We start from the raw sequence: 21944 nt of genomic DNA on the forward strand, positions 1-21944 counted from the left end.
TACAGAGGGAGAGTGCCAGTCTTTCTGGGCTTGTATGGCTCTGTATCCAGTTCATAGACAGGACAGTTAACCACACTGTTGTCAGGATAATATGGGAAGGAGGACAAGCCTTTGATTCTGTTGTCCATCTTTGGAATAGTAGTGCAATAACGGTCCTATCCCTGTGTCATTGTTGGATGCTGGCAGCTATTTTCACAGCAGTCTTCAGATAAATTGTCTTCAGTGAATTGCATCAAGCAAGACTTCCTCATCCTACATAGTTAGATACATCTAAGGAAGTTCAAGATACCCACGAAGAGAAGCTGTGTGGAGAAAGGGGTGGGGAATCTGAGCAGCCTCAGCTGTAATGGCCATAGCAGCAACCATTTCATCATGGAGCACAGGTAACTATTCCTTTCCTATCCTGTCCTAACTTCTAACTCACAGATACAGAAGCAAAACAGATGGTTGCTTTAGTTTTAAGCCAATATATCCAGGAGTTTACTTATCAATAGATAGTTAAGAGGCAGACCCTTTCCTGTTGAGCTCTTGTAGTTTCCCTGAGATCAAGACAAGTTCATCGGACATGCTACTTCCTTCTTAGGCCTCCTTGAATCATAGAGCTGCTTTCTCTCTCCTCTGCCCACCTGTGAAGCAGCGGGCACAGAGTGATGCAACAGAACTTCAGCTGTGTGGAGAAAGTGTTGGGGAACCCTAGGAGCTCCTTCACACTCCTCTATGCTTTTATACCTCTGAACTCCAACTCAGCCCACAGAAGAGTCTAGCAGCAATAGGAGTAAACAGAAGCTTCTACACAAATAAAGCATTCCATTATAAACATCTATGTTTAGTGAATACATAACAATATTGAATTTTTTTGTTGTTGTTTGGTTTTTTTTGGGACAGGGTTTCTCTGTGTAGCCCTGGCTATCCTGGAATTCACTCTGTAGACCAGGCCAACCTCAAACTCAGAAATCTGCCTGCCTCTGCCTCCCAAGTGCTGGGATTAAAGGTGTGTGCCACCACTGCCTGGCAATAATACTGAATTGAAAAATCTGTATATTTATGTGTACACATGTTAGAAGGTGTGCAAACACGTTCAGCTGTGTGGAGGCCAGAGGTCAATGTTGGATGTCTTCTTTGATTGCTGCCAATCTTAGTTTGTCACCTGGATCTCACTAATTTAGCTAGTCTGGCTGGTCAGCAAGTCCTTGGGATGCACCTCTTCATGCCTCCCCAGTGCTGGATTATAGGCTTGTGTCAGTATTTGGCTTCTATTTGAGTGCTGGGGAATCTTACACAGGCCATTGTGATTATATAGCAAGTATTTACTGACTAAGCCATCTCCACAACCCTTCACTAAAGTGATTTTTAGGCAATATTTAATAAACATTTCAATCTTTAGTAAATATGAAAGCCAGGCAATGCTTTTTAGGTCTGTGGAGGTCCTTTAGTCCTTCAGAGGATGATAAAGTAGATTTTTTGGGGGGGGGGGTTGGTTTTTTCAAGACAGGGTTTCTCTGTATAGCCCTGGTTGTTCTGGAACTCACTCTGTAGACCAGGCTGGATTCGAACTCAGAAATTTGCCTGCCTCTGCCTCCCAGAGTACTGGGATTACAAGCATGCACCACCACCGCCCGGCTTGATAAAGTAGATTTTATACCACGAGTTTCTCAGTGACATCAGTGTTTGGCTTTCAGTTCATGGTGCTTCAGCAGGAGCCCAGGATTGTCAGAGGAAAAGACCAGGAAGAGATGTGTTGGTTTTGTATCACTGCGACAATCACCTGGGAGGACCCACTTAACAAGGGAATTCACTTAGGTTTACAGCTCCAGAGGTTTCAGATTATGACAGCTGGGGACGTTACTTTGAGTGCACTGAAGCAGAACATCATGGTGCCAACCAGGAAGTAAGGATAGAGGGAGGAGCACAGGGTCCCAATGCCTCTACCAAACTCATGCCTCTAAAGACCTTCAACTTCAATAGTTCTCAGTAGCACTAGCAACCAAGCTTCTAGTGGGCCTTCAGGGGATTTCCAATGAAGTGAAGGATTAGCATAGATCCAGGCGGGAGCTCCTCAGCAGGTCCTAGAGTCAAACAGAACTGTGGTTTGGGATGCTTTGGGACGCATCTGTGAAGCTGAGGTCTGGAAAGTCTGTCTACACAAATTCTGAAGTGATTTTTGCAGAAAAATCTTTAAGGCAACCTCGCAGTATAATTTTACATGGTCCATACACTCACGCTCAGCTTGGAAAGGCACGGTTCCTTTCTGTATGGAACATTCCTGCTGTTCTTTCTGTGTGTAGAGGGTGTGTATTGTATGTATTTTACGTATATGAGTATATGGTGTGTTCAGACACACCAGAAGAAGCCATCGAATCCCATTACAGATGGCTGTGAACCACCATGTGGTTCCTGGGAATTGAACTCAGGACCTCTAGAATAGCAGTCAGTGGTCTTAACTGCTGAGCCACCTCTTCAGGCCAAGAGGGTGTGTCTTTTTAATATGCTGTTTCCTAAGCAGTTGCCAGGCACATGAAGTCCGGGATCTGCAGACAGAAGAGCCAAGCAGCTACAGTCTTTTCCTCAGCTCCTTAGCACCTGGCCTCCCAGATGCTTAAAACAATGCTCTCTGCTGCCACCAGGGCAACATCTAAATCAAGAAGAGATCAGAAAAACTTTACTGGGAGCATAGTATGCTCGAAGTGGCAATAAGATAGCCATGCCATCAAAAGTTTTTAAGAAATGAAAACTGAGAACTACGAGCTTGTCCAAGAGATTTCTCTTCCAAGCTTAGGAATAGCTCTGACTCTTAGGGTGCTTGCACATTTTTTTTTCTTTTCTTGAGGCAGGGTCTCGTGTATTCCGGACTGCTTTTAACTCACACATAGCAGAGCTCTTGATTTTCCCACTTCCACCTCCCAAGTGCTGGGTACCACCTCCTGTGTTACTTTCTTTTTTGGTAAGCATTTCATTACAAATTATGATTTCCGCACCTGACATCTTGAAATACAGACTGAGTCAGGTATGATTTCAGAGGTTTTTCAAATATAATCCTTCACTTAATATCAACACTGCTGCATTCAGAGCTCCAATCAATCCAGTCTGGCAGGCATTGTATTTCAAAACTATCACACAAAGAAATTTCCCTTTCAAGACACTTCCCTCCATTGCTGTCAAAGAGAAGCCCATTTAGAGCAAAATCAAAATCAAGGGAGCAGAAATATGTCTGCTGGGAAGAAAACGAGTGTTTGCAGGGAGAATGAGAAGACAATGAAAGCATCAGCTCCAAGGCAAGTGAAGACCAGAGCCCTCTGAGCGACAGCACAACCAAGTTCACTCTGACCTCTGAGGCTTCCTTCAGACTACTGACAACACAGATAATGTCAAAGGATTCTTGTCTTGCCAATGTTCTCAGTAACAGAGTGGTCAAGGATTCACAGAGTCTCATAAGATTTTGAAAAATAGTTTAATGCCTAAAGCATGGAAAGGAGGCTCTGGAGCTGTGGAGCATACCTGCTGAGGGACCACATATAGCTGAGAGAGGAGACACTTGCCTGTTCTCTAAAAGCATGTCCATGAACCTTTCTTGTGCTTCTTTCTCCCAAGTCGAACAATCAAATAACTGTTTTCTTTCTTCTGCCACTAGGGGAGAAAATACTTGGTGGTGGGAAGACCAGAAGGCCCTGGTCATAACCCATGGCCCTATCTGGAGGCAGCAGTTCCAGGCATATCTGCCATACAAGTTTGTAAAATAGTCTTTTAGTATGTTTTCAAAGCTAATCCTGTAACTGTGACTGGCAATTTACCTACATGACAACTACGTAAGGAGAAACATTCTAGTAGAGCATGCTGATATTTCAGTAACATGTGGGTGATTACCTATGAATCAACTTTTTTTGTAACTCATTCTTCCTTTGCCTAGAAGTGAAGTGCCCTAAATGAGTACAGTGGCCCAGGATGTCTGGAGCAGCCTGACCACTCACCTCCTGGTGCTCGGTGACTAAATGAGTACAGTGGCCCAGGATGTCTGGAGCAGCCTGACCACTCACCTCCTGGTGCTCGGTGACTAAATGAGTACAGTGGCCCAGGATGTCTGGAGCAGCCTGACCACTCACCTCCTGGTGCTCGGTGACTAAATGAGTACAGTGGCCCAGGATGTCTGCAGCAGCCTGACCACTTACCTCCTGGTGCTCGGTGACTAAATGAGTACAGTGGCCCAGGATGTCTGGAGCAGCCTGACCACTCACCTCCTGGTGCTCGGGTGACTAAATGAGTACAGTGGCCCAGGATGTCTGGAGCAGCCCGACCACTCACCTCCTGGTGCTCGGTGACTAAATGAGTACAGTGGCCCAGGATGTCTGGAGCAGCCTGACTACTCACCTCCTGGTGCTCGGTGACTAAATGAGTACAGTGGCCCAGGATGTCTGGAGCAGCCTGACCACTCACCTCCTGGTGCTCGGTGACTAAATGAGTACAGTGGCCCAGGATGTCTGGAGCAGCCTGACCACTCACCTCCTGGTGCTCGGTGACTAAATGAGTACAGTGGCCCAGGATGTCTGGAGCAGCCTGACCACTCACCTCCTGGTGCTCGGTGACTAAATGAGTACAGTGGCCCAGGATGTCTGGAGCAGCCTGACCACTCACCTCCTGGTGCTCGGTGACTAAATGAGTACAGTGGCCCAGGATGTCTGGAGCAGCCTGACCACTCACCTCCTGGTGCTCGGTGACTAAATGAGTACAGTGGCCCAGGATGTCTGGAGCAGCCTGACCACTCACCTCCTGGTGCTCGGTGACTAAATGAGTACAGTGGCCCAGGATGTCTGGAGCAGCCTGACCACTCACCTCCTGGTGCTCGGTGACTAAATGAGTACAGTGGCCCAGGACGTCTGGAGCAGCCTGACCACTCACCTCCTGGTGCTCGGTGACTAAATGAGTACAGTGGCCCAGGATGTCTGGAGCAGCCTGACCACTCACCTCCTGGTGCTCGGTGACTAAATGAGTACAGTGGCCCAGGATGTCTGGAGCAGCCTGACCACTCACCTCCTGGTGCTCGGGTGACTAAATGAGTACAGTGGCCCAGGATGTCTGGAGCAGCCTGACCACTCACCTCCTGGTGCTCGGTGACTAAATGAGTACAGTGGCCCAGGATGTCTGGAGCAGCCTGACCACTCACCTCCTGGTGCTCGGGTGACTAAATGAGTACAGTGGCCCAGGATGTCTGGAGCAGCCTGACCACTCACCTCCTGGTGCTCGGTGACTAAATGAGTACAGTGGCCCAGGATGTCTGCAGCAGCCTGACCACTTACCTCCTGGTGCTCGGTGACTAAATGAGTACAGTGGCCCAGGATGTCTGGAGCAGCCTGACCACTCACCTCCTGGTGCTCGGTGACTAAATGAGTACAGTGGCCCAGGATGTCTGGAGCAGCCTGACCACTCACCTCCTGGTGCTCGGTGACTAAATGAGTACAGTGGCCCAGGATGTCTGGAGCAGCCTGACCACTCACCTCCTGGTGCTCGGTGACTAAATGAGTACAGTGGCCCAGGATGTCTGGAGCAGCCTGACCACTCACCTCCTGGTGCTCGGTGACTAAATGAGTACAGTGGCCCAGGATGTCTGGAGCAGCCCGACCACTCACCTCCTGGTGCTCGGTGACTAAATGAGTACAGTGGCCCAGGATGTCTGGAGCAGCCTGACCACTCACCTCCTGGTGCTCGGTGACTAAATGAGTACAGTGGCCCAGGATGTCTGGAGCAGCCTGACCACTCACCTCCTGGTGCTCGGTGACTAAATGAGTACAGTGGCCCAGGATGTCTGGAGCAGCCTGACCACTCACCTCCTGGTGCTCGGTGACTTTCACTCCCTTAGCAAGTGAGACTGCTCTTCTGTGTGCTTTCAACCAGTAACACTGGTTATAGTTGACATTTCTATCTAGTTTTTCTTGTCCTTCCTGCTGTGAGAGGTAGGAAGTTGACAAGAGGGGAAAAACTCAGTAAGTAGAGATAAAGATGAGAACCACAATAACAACAACAACAAAGGTAATAAATATAATTGTCTATTAAGTACCTCTCAGTTTCTTAAAAGTCTATACCTGAAGCTGGGCATGGTGGAACATATCTGTGATTCCAGCTCCTAGGGAGGTGAAGGTGAAAGATGGCAAGTTTTAGGCAAATCTGGACTATACAGATTCTGTTAAAAAAAAAAAAAGGTAAAGGGCTACAGGGATGGCTTGTGTTAAGAGCACCAGCTGCTCGTGCAGAGGATCTGAGGTCAGTTCCCAGCACAGTTCCAGTGACTCACAGCTGTCTGTGATTCCAGCCCCAGAGGATCTAACTCCCTCTTCTGGCTTCTGTGGACACCTAGTGTTCACATACAGATAAGCAGATGTACCTGTGTGTGAATGTGCACGGGAAAATGCATGCACTCGTATAAATACAATTAAGTTAAATTAGAAAGACTATCTAATTTGTTTAAAAACATCAAGTCTTTACCTTTTAGATACAGAGTTTGGCAAAAGAGATCTTACTAGCATGGCTCTTGGAAGTATTATGCATATAATTAATGTTATACTCTGGTTAATTCATGAGAAGTGTATGAGTTGATTTTCTTCACAGTGATGTTCAATCAAGCATGCTAGCATTAATAATTAACAGCACCAAGGTCTCATAAGATTGCTGGCAGGTGCTAGGGCACTGGAGAAACACTAATTTCTACCCCTTGCTAGCAAATTTTAATCTTCTTCTTGATTGTGGTAATCTAAGCATTGTAACTGATAGTTAAAGTAGACAATGCATTCAATTACACATATAATAATGTTTAAGGGGCTGGAGAGTAGAATTACATACCAATTCAAACAATATTTCAAGAGATGATTTGTTCAAAATATTGTTAAAGAACTCTTTAGGGGGCTGAAGAGATGGCTCAGCAAGATGGCTTAGTGCACTTGTAGATAACCTGGGTTTAGTTCCCAGCATCCACACTGGATGATTTAGAATTGCTTGTAATCACAGTTCCCCTGAGGAACTAATGCCCTCTGATGGCCTCTGTGTGCGCACACACACACACACACACACACACACACACACACACAAATTGAAATAGATAACATTTAAGAACCCCTTAAGGATTTGCAAGCTTCTACCACTTCTTTCCTAATATCTCAGTCACAATCACTGATAATGGGTTAGTCAGTGGCTCTCAACTTTCTTAATGCTGTGACCATTTAATACAGTTCCTCATGTTGTGGTGACCCTCAACCATAAAATTATTTTCATTGCTTCTTCATGACTGTGATTTTGCTATTGCTATGAATCATGATTCAAATACTAGTGTTTTCAGGTTGTCCCAGGCAACCCTGTGAAAATGACTCACAGGTTGAGAAACCACTCTAATGGTTAGCTCATCAAAATCTAGGCTTGTGAACAAGACACACATTAAAACTATAGGTTAGATGGGCAAGGTGGCACAAGCTTTTGATCCCAGCACTTGGAAGGCAAAGGGAGATGGATCTCTGTGAGTTCAGTTTAATCTACAAAGAGAGTTGCAGGACAGCCAGGGCTGTTACATATAGAAACTCTGTCTTGAAAATCCAAACCAACCAACCAACCATCCAACTAACCAACCAACCAACCAACAACAACAACAACAACAAAAAACCCCAAAACAAACACCAAACCAAACCCTAAATAGATTACAACTAAATTAATAACCTTCAACAGCAATATGTGAGACTTCACTTCCCCATAACAGCTTTGAATGCCTACATTTCCAGGACTTGCACTTGGGGAGAACTTTGTGACTATGTCAGTGGGCAGAGAATGGAAAAGAAACTCAGACTTACAATGCTGGGATGAGGAATGTCCCACACTTCTTCGGTTCTTCTGAGATACTTCTCTTAGAATGTAGGCACAAGGAGAGTTTATGTACAGGAGTACTACTGTTGACTACCTCCAGAACACCAGCCTTGACTTCCAAGGCAAGGGTACCTGCAGCACTGCAGCCTTGGAACACGTCTGGCCATGCTATATCCTGAGTGGCTGCTGGTTTTCTAGTCCTCTGCACTGGGGAGCATGCACTCAGTAGTATGGAGCTGGAGAAGTTTGATACATGGAGATAGGCACTGCTTAAACTAACCCTAAAATACATAGATCCTGCTTTGGGACTGAGCATGGGAGAGGTTGGAAGGGCCCTGAGCAGGCAATGGCTTAGTGGGATCCCAAGGATATTTTAGAGTCTAGGAGTGAGAGCTGGAAAGAGAGTAAGGGACAGGTGACTGGAGAATGGGGGCTGGGACAAATCCTCATGGTGTAGTGGTGTGGTGTTGCTCCTAAAGTCAATGCTACAGTGTTCAAAGCAGTCAACAACCTGGGCCAGGAGATTTTCAGGCTTAATGCTGACTGGCTATGCATAAGGAAGAGAATGGCTGGACACAAATATTATACTTCCTTTAATCCGCAATCTCTCCAGATGGTCAAGAAGTTGAAATGAAGCTGTGGAGCTGTAGTAGCAGCACTAGAAGCCAAGGGTAAGACTGTAGATCTGTTAAGACTTCAGTCTTACTATGGTACACAGTGACCCCTTCACACATAACAAATGCACTAAAGATCTTATGAAAGACTTTCTTTTAAACAGCAGGAAACTCAGACTTTGGATGGCCATGTCTCACAGGTGTCATGAGAGTCCCAGGTGGAAAGCCATGGAGTGACTCGTGAATGTGTTTTTTGTCTAATAAAGTAGGATGGAAATGAACAAACAAAACTTCCTATGGTTTTAAACAATTTGTAGCTTGGACCAAGAAGAACAAATAATAATAGAGAGAGATCATTGCCTCCCCTTATCCCACAATTTGAACAGACAGGAAATTGTATTGATGTAGCTGGGCCACTACAAAGCATTATATAGGAAACATGGACTTCCTGGGTAGTATGTAGTCTTTTTGAGGAAGGCCCACCTAGGTCACCCTCTATTTGTCCCATTCTTGCATATGAGCTATAGGTCAGCAAGCATGTAATTTGTCTCTCTGGATTACAGCTCCTCAGAACACTTCTCATGGGGTCTTCTCCATACTTGGCTCTGACAGGAAATATCACTATGGTCAGAGACCAGCAACCCTGAAAAGGGGCTTAGGTAGGTGCATTTTTGTGAGGGTATGTGAATTGTGGCCTGGAGGGAGACTGGCTGGCAATGCCAGTCAAACGGGGCTGCATGTTCTTATGCTGTGATTTGATTCTCCTCTCATGGTGACCTGTGTAGGACCCTGAATGCCAGCAATGAACAATACCAGCTTGGTTGTCTGACTCTTGTTTCTCCTTCTTCCTTAGTTCTAGCCTCACCAGTCTGCATGTTGTGACTCAGAGATCTGGTTTCCAGTGCTTCCTTCCTTCCAGTGTCTCTCTAATGCATCCTCCAAAGTGAAGGGGTAGGACTAACAAAATAGAAGTCACATCATGCTTCTATCTAGTTTAAAGCTCTTGAGTTTTCCTTTGCCCACTGCTCATGTGAAGCACGGGCCCTGCACACACTGTTCTTGGCTATCTCTATGGCACCATTTCTCATTCTTCCATTTTCAATTGTTGATAAATGATTTCTGATAACCCGTCAGTCTACTTCATATCTTCATGCTTTTATTGAAAAACAGTATCATCTAAATTCCATAAAAATGATACAGCTCTCTCTCTAGGCAGCACTCTTGCCACAGACCCTTGCTTAAACAGCTTATATGTGCTCCACCCAAAGAGAAGCCCCACACATCTGTAAGGAAGGAGTGTGGTTTACCAACTCCTAGCACACAGCTGTTGACATTTTTCTTTGTTTGGTTTTCAAGACAATGAGATCATACATTTCATTTGGAAGGAAATGTATCTCATTTTTGTTTAAATTCCAAAGCCAAAACATAGTTCCTAACACACAGGATATGCTTATTAGTTATTTGTAAGACAGAAGCTCAGGCAAAAATAGTTTTAAGCAATAATATTCCATTAAAAAGGCAAGTGAGTAAAAACAAAAACAAACAAACCAAAACCTAAGGCTAGGGACCTGGGGAGATAGCTCAGTGGTGGAGTATTTGTCTAGCACATGTAAGGCCCTGGGTTGGATCCCAGAACCACAGAAATAAACAAACCAAACAACAAGCAATCAAACAAAAACAAACATAAATCAACCAAACAAAATACAGATATCATTAAATTGACAGCATAGGTTGACATTTTAAATGATTAGAATCTTCAAAAGGCTAGAACTTTTTGGTTCTATCCAGTCAGTCAAAAATCAAAAGGAAAAATATTCATAGTGTGGGAAGCAAAGGCGCCAACACTAGAGACTGAAGGCATGAGGTTTCTCTGGAGACCTAAAGGATGGGAATCCTGGGCAGTAGGATGTGTGAAAGCCCCAGTATTATACAGCACAGACATACACCGAAGATGAGTGTCCTTCCATTACCTATAAAAAGATGGAACTAAAAGCTCATGGACACACACCAGGAAAGTGCTAGGGACCATGCCCTGCCCACCGAACTGATGTCCAGTTGTAATTCCATATGAGAACAGGCCTTGAAGGTTAAAGCATTCTTGAGTACCCTGGCTTCTTTTTCTATATAGCCAGAACTTGGATATTCTTACCCATACTTACCAAGGAACAACACGCTAGGCATGGAGGCTCAGGTGAAGATGGGTAGATCCTTGGGGCCTACCAGCAAGTCTGCTTGGTTAGCTTTACCCATGAGACCATCTCAAAAAGCAGGAAAGAGTAGGCAGCATCAGAGGACTGATAGCCGGAGTTGCCGGGTCTACACACACACACACACACACACACACACACACATACTTGTGTGCACACAGGTGCATGCATATCTGTATGTACATGAATGCACACAGATGTGCATAAAAGAACACTAACAAAAGCTAAACAAAAATGGAAATAATCAGTTATTTGATTTGGAAGTTAAATAACATGCTTATAAATAATACAGGTGTCACACAAGCTTCAGGAAAAAATATCCGAGCTAAATGAAAACTAAAACAGACACCAAAATCAGCAGGTTTCTGGGATGCAGTGAAGTAGTACTTGCAGGGAGAGTTATAGCTGTACTTGCATCAGGAGAGAGGGAAACACCAACATCAGTCACAAAACCCCATCTTAGGAAGGAGATAAAGAACAACAATTTAAGCCTAAAGCAAACCAAAGAAAGAAAAACTAAAGCCGGAATTAATAGCATTAAAATAAAGATATCAATAGTAAATATCAACAAAGTGAAAAAAGAGTATGAAAAATATGTAGCTAGGCTAGGGAGGAGGAAAAGGAGGAGGGAATGGGAGAGAGGCAGCAGGCACTGATGTTAAAGGAACAGTGATGTAATAGCAACAGCTACTGTTTCCGCAGAATTGGGTCAATTCCTAAAACTGGCACTAAGAAGTGGATAATGGGAGCAAGTCTGATGGACCAACACTGAGTAACAGCCCCCAGAAGAAAAGGCATCGGGCATCAATAGCTTTAGAGAAAACTTTTACCAAACATTTAAAAAGACAAGTCACTGTCATACCAGTGACCTCTCCGCACATTCTTCCAGATGCAGAAATGGAGGAGACTATTCCCACCCAGTCTCTGAGGCTCAACACTGAAGCCAGATAAAGACACTACAGAGCAATAGAATGAACCCCCCTCAATAATATGTTAGCAGACTGACTCAGGTAATGTATAACAAGAACAACTGAGCGAGATTTACTCTAGGCCTGCAAGGCCAGGTCAACACAGAAAATCTAGCAGCAGAACCCACCACTTCTGTGGGCTAAAGAAGAAAACCTCACAAGACCGTTAGCAAGCCTTTTCTAAAAACCAATAGCCATTCATAATGAAAACTCCTCAGCAAGCTAGGGTCCACATATGTGTAACTGTGCAACTATTGAATTCTTTAAACACTTAAATGGGAAGACATTGATGTTCCTGATTGTACAACCATGCAACTAATGATACAGGTTCCTGTAAATAAATAAGTGGAAGGTACTTTATGTTCCTGATATATGCTAGCTAACAACTAATGAGAGAAAGAAATCCTCTAATTCTTAAATAAGTGAGAAGATACATTATGTTCCACATTTGTACAATTGTGTAACTAATGAAATCCTGTAGATAAATAAATAAGAAGACATTTTATGTTCTTGTTTTCAAAGACTTGGTATTAGAAGTTAGCAACTCTTTTCATATTCAACAAATCCCAATAGAAACTGCAAGAAACTACTTCATAGAGATAAGCAGACTGGTTCTAAATTTTATACAGAAAACGCAAAACCCACCAATAGCAGAGATGACAATACTGAAGGACAAGGAATTCTGACAGGACAGAAGAGCAAACTTTACCAAGAGCCTGCTTGTGAAGACAGCATGGTCAGGGAGGACAGGTAGCTAGACAGGACCAGCAGACAGCACAGAAAGACACACAAAAGAAAGCAGCTATAGAAAGATAAACGCTTTCTGCAACAGACAGCACCAGAAAAAAACTGCACACCTATCTAAAAAAAAAAAAATCAGACAGTCAAGCCTTTACTCCAAATGGATGATAGACATAAACATAAAAAGCAGAAATATAAGAAGAAAGCAGAGGAGACAGTTTCTATGACTGTGGTTTGGTTATGAATTTTAAGATAAAGCATCAAAAGTGCAACTCATGAAAGAACAAGAGGAGTACTGTGAACTTCATTAAAGTCACTATTTCTGCTCAGTGAAAGTCATTGTTCAGGACATGCAGCTATACCACCACCCAAGAGAAAAGTCCTTTCAGAATACTATGCTTAGTAAAGGATCTGACAAAGCAGACAGAGAACTGCATCACAGTACCACAGACACACATACATGTACACAGAGACACAGACAGAGACACACAGACACAGATAGGCAGACAGACACACACACACACACAGATACACAGACAGACACACATACACACACCCACACACACATAGACACACATACAACCCTCCCACACACAGACATACACAGAGACACACACACATACACACACAAAGACACACACACACATACACATCCCTCTATGTATCACTGGCAGGAAACTGCAGATTATTATAGAGAGATCTACTCACCTATTGCAATGACTAAAATCTAGAAGAGTGACAAAATCAATGACTTACAGCTGTGCAGAGCAGCAAGAACTTTATGTATTTCGCATAAAATGGCTACAGACACATAGGACTTCTGAGATTTCTCCATTCCCTGAATCACTCAGCTGTCTTTCTCAGACACCCAGCCTGTTGAGCTGATTCATGGTCATTATCTGTTCTCCTTTGTCTAGCATTTAAGGACTCCACGTTTAGTGATCTGTCCTTTTATAATTCATTATCATGCAACAGCCAAACAAATATTTCACAGTTTTACTAAGGTCTTAAAATTTTAAATTGGCAATGATTTTATTTTCAAATAAGAAACATTATGGAATATTCGGATAATTTTGGGAATGAAGAGTTGACTTAAAATATTGTTTGGCATGCTGAAGATCAAAGGAGTTACAAGCAACTTGCAACTAAAATGTAACCTTCAGAATAAAATGTTATGATAATAAATGAATCTTTTAATAGTAGAAAATGATAACTTACCAACTTTCTAGTAAAACTCCAGAAGTGCCAATTTTCTGCTGGAATTTCACCTTTCATCTATTGTAATTCTCTGAAAATAGGAAGTCATGACTCATATGCAAATTTTTACCAAGTACCAAATAAATAGCAAATCATCCCTAATTGAGCATTGTTTAGAATTCAGAAACCTTTTTTTTTTTTTTAAAAAAAAAAAAAACACAGATAAAATCCTTGAAGTGGAAGAATTAACCAGTGGATGTGAGAAGAGATACAAATTACTTTGCTGTGACTGGAGATTACATTATGGATACATTTATTTTGAGCAAAAATGCATTTTCATTGTGTTTAGTAGCAACTACTCCTTATTAAAACAAACAAACCAAAAGAAAGACCTGAAACTAGACTAAGTAGGTGCAGGAGCTCCACTGTGTCAAAGCCAAAGAAAAAAGCAAAGAGAAAACAAAGGCTATTTAGTTGATGGAACTCAAGATTCAAGGCTCAGACATAAGGTGAAGTGGCTTGTTGAGCTTTCAGGCTAAAGTACCAAATGCACCATATTTGTTAAGCTGGTTGTTATCCTGCTGAAAAAAAAAAAACCCAAACAGATAAGGTAATACAACATGAAAGAACTTAAATTCAAGATCTTTGGTAGACAATAGACTTACACTATTGTCTTTAGAAAAAGGACTTGTTAAACTGGGATCCCAGGGGAATACGGACAGGCTCACACCAAGAAAAGAGAAAGTTGGGTAATAGGATCCATGCCACATTCTAGCTAAGGGCTCAGCCTGGTAAACAACTTATTCCATTCTTGATTTATATGAACTTTTCAAGGAGTCATTAAAAAACATTTGTCTGGAGTCTATTTTTTCTTTTGAGATCAGATCTGACTCGTGTTGAAGAAAACATGATCCAGATATTTTGACAGCCCATGCAACTCTTTTCAGATCTCATCCTGGGAACAAACAGATCCAGTTGATTATTTCTGTATGTAAGTCACATTGGCCCATTGTGTATAACAGTCACAGTAACACTTTTTTTGCCAGTAAGAATTAGGCATGAGTTTTATGAATCATCATCAACCCTGCTGGATGTTTACCTACTCCACATGAGTGCTAAAATGGAAATTTTTTTTACACAAATGTGAAGAAACGTAACCTTTAATGCACACAAAAATTTATTCTCTGGAAAATTGGACTGCCATTAAAATCTGCTTGGACTGGTGTAGTTTTAACATTTTTACACACAGGTCAGAAATTTTTTTTATGTAATACAATTATACAAAAGGAAAAAGGCACCGCGATAGTCGGTGTAGAGTACAAAAGAAGGTATGAGAGTTTAAAGGCAACGGATGCGCAGCGCAACTCCAACGACACAAGGGGGTTCAGCCGTTCACTCTACAAAATAATGGCTCACACACTCATCAGCTTCTGTTTTGACCAAGTGCATATAAATATGTGATAACAACACAGCACTGCTGATGACCACATGGACATACTATGTACACGGACATACTATGCACACAAGCGAAGTCCACTCATGGGTGAAAGTCATTAGCAAACAGGTCAGACACAGTTGAGACCCAAAGGAAACACCAAAAGGCAGCACATTTCTTCAGGTTGGTTGAGACAATTCTGCTCACAGAGCAGTTAAACGTCATCATTCAGCTACTCCTATTATTAGAAAAATAAGTAAGAAAGCTCCATAGAAACTAGACTATTAAGGAAGCTTCTTGCCTCAAAAAACTCAAAGAAAGGAAGAGAGGAGGGGAGGAAGAGAAGGGATATCGAATAAAAAGATCCACTGATTGAGTTTTTCTATAAAAAGTACATTATTTTTTAAGAAGCAGTGCCCCAGAGTAGTGATGAACCTCTTGGGTTTTAGAAAAAGACTAGGTCACAACACTTATCAAACTCTTAATAGTTTGTAGCTCCAGCACTGAGAAACAGTACCAATACACTTGCTTATTTCGGAATTCAGGTACAAGTCTAGGCAAGTTGCTGGGACATGACTGTGACTGCCAGCTCAGGCAAAAGCTGTCCCCTTTGTATCAGTTCTAAAGTTCCTCAGAATTGCTATATTGTTTTCATCAAAGTTATTGTAGTAAAACTATGTATAAACATAATAAATTAATTTTTAAAATGTTACTACTACAGTTTTTCTCTTGATAAGCTCAAATTATTTGGAAGTATCACCATACATTTCTAGCTGTGCTTGAAATGATCATTCACAACACTTGAGTACAGTGTCAGTACACTTGTCAAAGTTGTCCTCATTTCCCCCTGGCAAACAAATGTTGGGTGTATTACAGGACATATTAATATCCTCAGTGTTTATCCAACAACGCTGCCAAAATGTCATCCTCACCTTTAAAAAGGCCTTCCTCTAACTTTATATTAACTTCAGTTTAGTAGTTTTGGAAATTGCTTGTGGAAAGGAGAGACTGTGATCATCCTTCATTTACAAGAAGCTTGCTTCTTCACAGTTGCCCAGAGACTACAGACCTTACCACCACCACATCATGACTAATCTATGGGCACAGAGACTGCTGCCTACAATTGAAGATAAGAAACAAAAGTATTCTATCCCAGTACTACCCAGATAGAATTTCCTGGGGAATTCATTCAGACCTAGACTCTCAGGCTTTCTTCTACATCAAATGAGACAGAATCTCTGGCTAGAACCTGGACAGAATTCTTGGGTACATTACAGCTTTGGAGTCACTTTCTGTGTTTAATAAGGGGGAGTTTGATGGAAGTCATCTCATCATCTAATAGAACCCACCTGTACTTTCCTACTCAACCCTGATGCCCTGCACATGCCTCTCTCTACACATATCTTACAATAAAAGACGCCACCTGGTGGCGCACGCCTGTAATCCTAGCACTCTGGGAGGCAGAGGCAGGTGGATTTCTGAGTTCAAGGCCACCCTGGTCTACAGAGTGAGCTTCAGGACAGCCAGGGTTATACAGAGAAACCCTGTCTCAAAAAAACCAAATCCAAAAAAACAAAAACAAAACAAAACATAAAGATGCCACCCAATGCTGTCTCAATAAATCAAAACACAAGATAAGGGAAGACTGTCCATCCAGCCTGTAGTTTCTACAACAGCACATGGCACACCACTGGGGTTCTCTTACATTTATATTAGGAGAAAAGGAAACCTACTCAGTAGACAAGGTTCACAGAAGACTTTCACAATGGTAGTGTTGAGTCTACCAGAGAGACTTTACTCATCAGCATTTGCTATGTGCCTATTACCCAAAAGGGCTCGTGAAGACTTTGGGACATAGTAATCACTAACAATGAAGGGGAAGAGGGTAGGAGGGAATCTTGTCTAATATTAACAAACTTTAACAAAAGAAATATAAACAATCTTGGGTAAATGTGCACAGGAAGGCAACATTCTCTCTCTCCTCTGACCCCTGACACAAGTACAGGTTAACAGACATTCTATCATTTCACAGCATAGAAAGGTGTATACAGGCAATGGAAAAACCTTGATCAAGAAGAACAAATGAATTAATATATCTTCAGAATATAAGTACAGTGTAAACACAACAAACAGATCCCAAGTCCTTAAAAATCGCTCACAAATTATGATACCAAAGTATGGTTTGTGTCTGAGAAGGGAAGCCACCTGCACTGTCTTCTCTCCTCCCAAGCTCTGTTCTCTTGGGCCCTTCTCTGCCATTCAGATAAGCTGGGCAGGACTTGCCCAGTATGATGCTGCTCCTTTCACCCTCAGTAAATTGGGTTAAGATACAATGCACATGAGTGGGTTGGATCAACCCCAGTTCTCCTGGGTTTACTTAAGAGGGGCAGCCTTTGGGGTTCAGCTCAGCTTCTCCATGCAGCAACTTCCTCGTGGATAAAACACTGGTGATGTTACTTGCCTCTTAATATTTCATGACTCATATAAGACAATACAGTCTTGTGTTAGTCCTTTACTAAGTTATAGCTGTAACCATCATCAGTACTGTCACTGTGGAGGGCACAGCCTGTGGTTTGAAGGTGCTCTACTGCCTGCCTCATCTTGTTTTAGTGTCATTGGTTGGTAACAATGATACTGATGGCCACATCCAATTGACAGATGAAGAGGAAGAATCTTGGATTATAAAGAAAGTAAGAAAAAGAGCCTGCGAAGAACAACTAGCAATGTGAATTTTTCTATGAATTCTTCGGTCTTTGGGGGTAAATGGTACCTTTATGCAAATGAACTTTTGTGTTATTTCTACTAATAACCTGAACAAGGATTTTTTTAAAAAAGTTGGTGACCACTGGGCTTACACCACTTCAAACAGCTCACCTATTTCTTAGTTCCCTCGTAAAGCTGTGATATCATTTGTGTTCCTTGTTGCCAAGAACATCCTAGGCTCTGTATTTGCTTCCCTATTGATGCTGTCAAATTCCCAGGCCCTGGCTATGCTCCCAGTTTGTGGAAGCAGCAGTGATTTAGCAGACATAGCAGGATCAGATCAGACCCCCTGCCAGGGCCCAACTTTACAACAGCATAGGCAGCCAGGCAGCTTAAATATTTTCTGTTTCTTAAAACATGGCCTAATGAACACAACACTACTGAAATCTCATCAATGTGGAGTGAGATAATATGCAACTGTATTTCAAATAAAAGGTGGCTAGTATTCAGTCACCAAGACTGCAGAAGCTTCTGAAAGTTTGGACAATACTGTACTTCTGGACAGTAATCAACAGCCACATTAGGGAAGTTAAGAAACTAGGCTCTTTAATACCCATCTAACCAGTCAGTTGTTGAATCTGGACATTTTATTTGACTTTAGCAGAATGATAAGGGTGTAGACTGTCATTTTCAAGTTCCCTAGTCAACATCTATGGCCCAGGTAATTTGGAGAAGAATTTGTGTTAAACCACAAAAGAGAAAAAGGTGTATATTTGCTTTATATGCAGCAGCAGAATGGCAGCATTTGGCTATAAACCTACTATCACATTTGGAAATTACACAGAAGAAAAGCAGCAATCCATGATTTGTAGAAATGCCTTTCTATTCAGTTATGTGAAAAGGCAGGACACCCTCACCTTTACATGTGCACAGCATGCTACGTGTGTAGTTATGTGCACATATATAATTTATAATTATTGAGGACTTGGCAAGTGGGATAGAGGGAGGGCTGTTCCTAATGTTAAAGAAGACTGAAATCAATTTCTAGGCCATACATGAAGTGTATGCCAGATACCCCTGAGGATCTTTGGGAATATACACAGTTCTGGGCCCACTCTCCAGGAAGAAGGTTTAACAAATAACAGATTTTCCTTTCAACACAGAGAAAGCACCAGGCTGGTCTTATAATGTCCAATTGAGCTTTGTTACAAAATAGACCAGAGACTTTATTAGGAAGACAGCAGCTATTAGCCATGCAGGCGGTTGTTTCAAAGCCAGTGAAGGCTCATTGGAGCATCAAATGCCTGTACCTGATTTTCAGTGTCACCTAGATCCTGTTCACATTTTGCCTCACTCTGTTCTTCAATAACACTTTAAAAAAACCCAAACTATTTTGCTTCTTGTTCATGTTTTAATTTCTAACTCAACTTACTTTATAACAAAGCAATTCTGAGTTCACTAAGGATGCCTTTTTTTAAATGTAACTTTGTAACACAATATTTTGGTGGTACAGTTCTCACTCTGTAGCCCAGAAGGCCTGGAACTATGTAGCTCAGGCTAGCCTCAAGATCACAGCAATCTTCCTGCCTCAGTCTCCCAAGTGTTAGGATTACAGGGATGAGTCACCATGCTGGGCTCTGAAACTTCCATTTTAAAGCTAACTCTGCATCTTACTTGCATTTTCTTTTCCTTAAAATACTGAATTTCAAAGTATAAAGTTGCCTTCTTTTACGCTAAAAATGTAGAAGTTCATTGTCTTTTGGGGTTTTTAAGGCCTTTCAGTACTGCCACATTTTAGTAAGTCAGTGCACGACTCTGCTAGTTTGGTACAGATGAGTTCTAGTTGACAGTAACAGTCCAAAGTGCTCAGCTGGGATTGGAACTGTGATACAGCTTTTCACTAATTGGTAAATAGTATGCTTTTGTCTAGTTTAACTAGAAATGAGAAATAGCAAAAGGAAAATATTTTCATGTATACAAAACAGACTCTAATAAAGTATATGTGTAAAATTTTGTTAAAAAGATAATAGCTTACACTATTTCCAGTTGAACTGTAGTTTCTTTTCTTTTCTTTCTTTTCTTTCTTTTCTTTTCTTTTCTTTTCTTTTCTTTTCTTTTCTTTTCTTTTCTTTCTTTCTTTCTTTCTTTCTTTCTTTCTTTCTTTCTTTCTTTCTTTCTTTCTTTCTTTCTTTCTTTCTTTCTTTCTTTCTTTCTTTCTTTCTTTCTTTCTTTCTTTCTTTCTTTCTTTCTTTCTTTCTTTTTTTTGGATTTGGTTTTTTTAAGACAGGGTTTCTCTGTATAGCCCTGGCTGTCCTTGAACTCAGAAATCTGCCTGCCTCTGCCTCCCAGAGTGCTGGGATTACAGGCGTGTGCCCATGACAGGGAAATGCTTGCAGTATAGAGGCTGGCCCAGTGCATGGCCTCGCTTCCTACAGGGCAGTGTCAGACAATGGGACTGACAAGGAGCTTCACACCTATGAATGATAAAGGCCAAACCCACAACTATGGCTTCCCAGCTGTGTAAGCAAGGTCAACTTGCATGGAAGGCACGGGGTGACATCATGCTGAAGACATCACTGAACACAACACAAGTCACTGGAGCACAGGGATCTCAGAATGATTTTAAGTGGAATAAAACTGAGAACCACAAAGAAATGGGAGTGAGTGAGGAAGGACTCCAGGAGCTTCTGTTTTGAATGATACCTGTTTTACTCCTGTTGGAGACTAGATACTTGGAACAGATAGTCAATTTCCTTTTCACTAGAGTTGTTTTCCAATTTCAACAGCTATCTACTGTGTCTGCCGCATCACACAACTGTAAAGACTGACCGCTGAAAGCAATTCCAAATGACAGTTCTGCTCTACCATTTTCTACACTGGAAAAAGGGCTTGAACATAAAGTTATGAAGTTCTGCAGTACAGTCATAAAGGTTTGTAAGGGACCATAAGGGTAGGCATGATCTCTTTGGATCCGGAAAAAAAAAAAAGGAGGTAAAGAAATAAACATCAAACAAACCAACCTTAAACTATCCTTCAGGGAATTTTGCACTTGGGTTAGTACTATAGAGAAAGGCTGAGGCACAGAGATAACATATGTGAAATAAAACTATCATTAGTGTCAGTAAACCTTCACCTTGAGACAGGACTGTGCTCACTGAGATCCACCCAAGGACTGGCCATCCGAATGCCTTATGGACAGCATGTGGGTGATGATATGTAGTGCTGCAATGGAAACTCTGGTTTAAAGCCACAAGCTCCATGGAATTCCTAGTTCTTTCACTAAGAAAATCGAGTTCAAATAAACAGTATGCAGCTCAATTTCTGGAGGGCTACTGAACATTAAGGACACAAGTTTCTTGGTTTCTCATGTGAGCTCGCTCTAACAGAGACAAAGCTTCCTTCCCCTCAGCTCAGCATTGGATGGTCTCTCATTGATGTGAAGCGTTGTGGTAGGGTGTTGAAGAGGACTCTCCAGGGAACAGCTCCTCTGAGGCAGTGCTGGGCTTACATCTTCCTCAGGACTCCATCTTCCCTCTTCCTCAGGACTCCAGCAGTGCGTGCCACCTGCACACTTGCTGTCCCTTTGACTCCTTCATTGCAGTCCAGTGTCTGAGCTCCTCCTCCCCGGAGCTGTTAAGACCTAAGGAAATCCAGCCTATCATCTCCTTCCTTTTCATGCTGCGCTTGTTATACACAGACAGTATCAGAGTCACATCAGAAAGCTGAAACAAGGCCACTTGAAAAACAAAAGTTTCCTTGTACACTGGATTTGGCTGCCCTCTGCGGGTGGATGTCTTGCATTTGGACATTTCTTGGCCCATGGAATTCAGCAGTGTTAACTTAACATATGTATCTGAAGGAAGAAAACCAACACACCACAAATATCATTTGAAACAAACTGACAGTTTTCTTATATAAATGCCAAAATCAGGTAGTTACACTTTATAAGGATATGGTGTATACCATGTTTGATGAAAACTCAACTAACCCAATTTTGTGTAAATGCTTACTAAGTACATAACAAGTACAGAGAATGCTAAGTAGGCTGAAAATACTTGGGTAGTAGCAATGGCTTAGCCTCACTATTGTTCTAGGAATGGAATTTAAAGGTATACCTCATAATCCTTCCTTCCCCTCCCGCCCCTCACTGTCCTCCCACAGCCTCCCCTGCCCATCACCACCCTAATCACTCCACTAAGCGGGACATCATAGCATTAATAGACACTTAGCAAGCTCAATTAGCCAC

General features: G+C 42.2%; 1 protein-coding gene across 2 annotated transcripts in view; it reads right to left on the minus strand.

Annotated features, from left to right (window-relative positions):
- Positions 1-20584: 20584 nt before the first annotated feature.
- Syt14 (synaptotagmin 14) overlaps positions 20585-21944 on the minus strand; it is a 151736-nt gene continuing 150376 nt past the window's right edge. For both annotated transcript variants that reach the window (XM_052200935.1, XM_052200936.1), the window contains one exon: positions 20585-21551. In XM_052200935.1, coding sequence (XP_052056895.1) covers positions 21238-21551 — 314 coding nt within the window. In that variant the 3' untranslated portion in view covers positions 20585-21237. The remainder of the gene's footprint in view (positions 21552-21944) is intronic.

The sequence above is a fragment of the Apodemus sylvaticus genome, chromosome 12, assembly GCF_947179515.1.
Source record: "Apodemus sylvaticus chromosome 12, mApoSyl1.1, whole genome shotgun sequence".
Taxonomy (NCBI): domain Eukaryota; kingdom Metazoa; phylum Chordata; class Mammalia; order Rodentia; family Muridae; genus Apodemus; species Apodemus sylvaticus.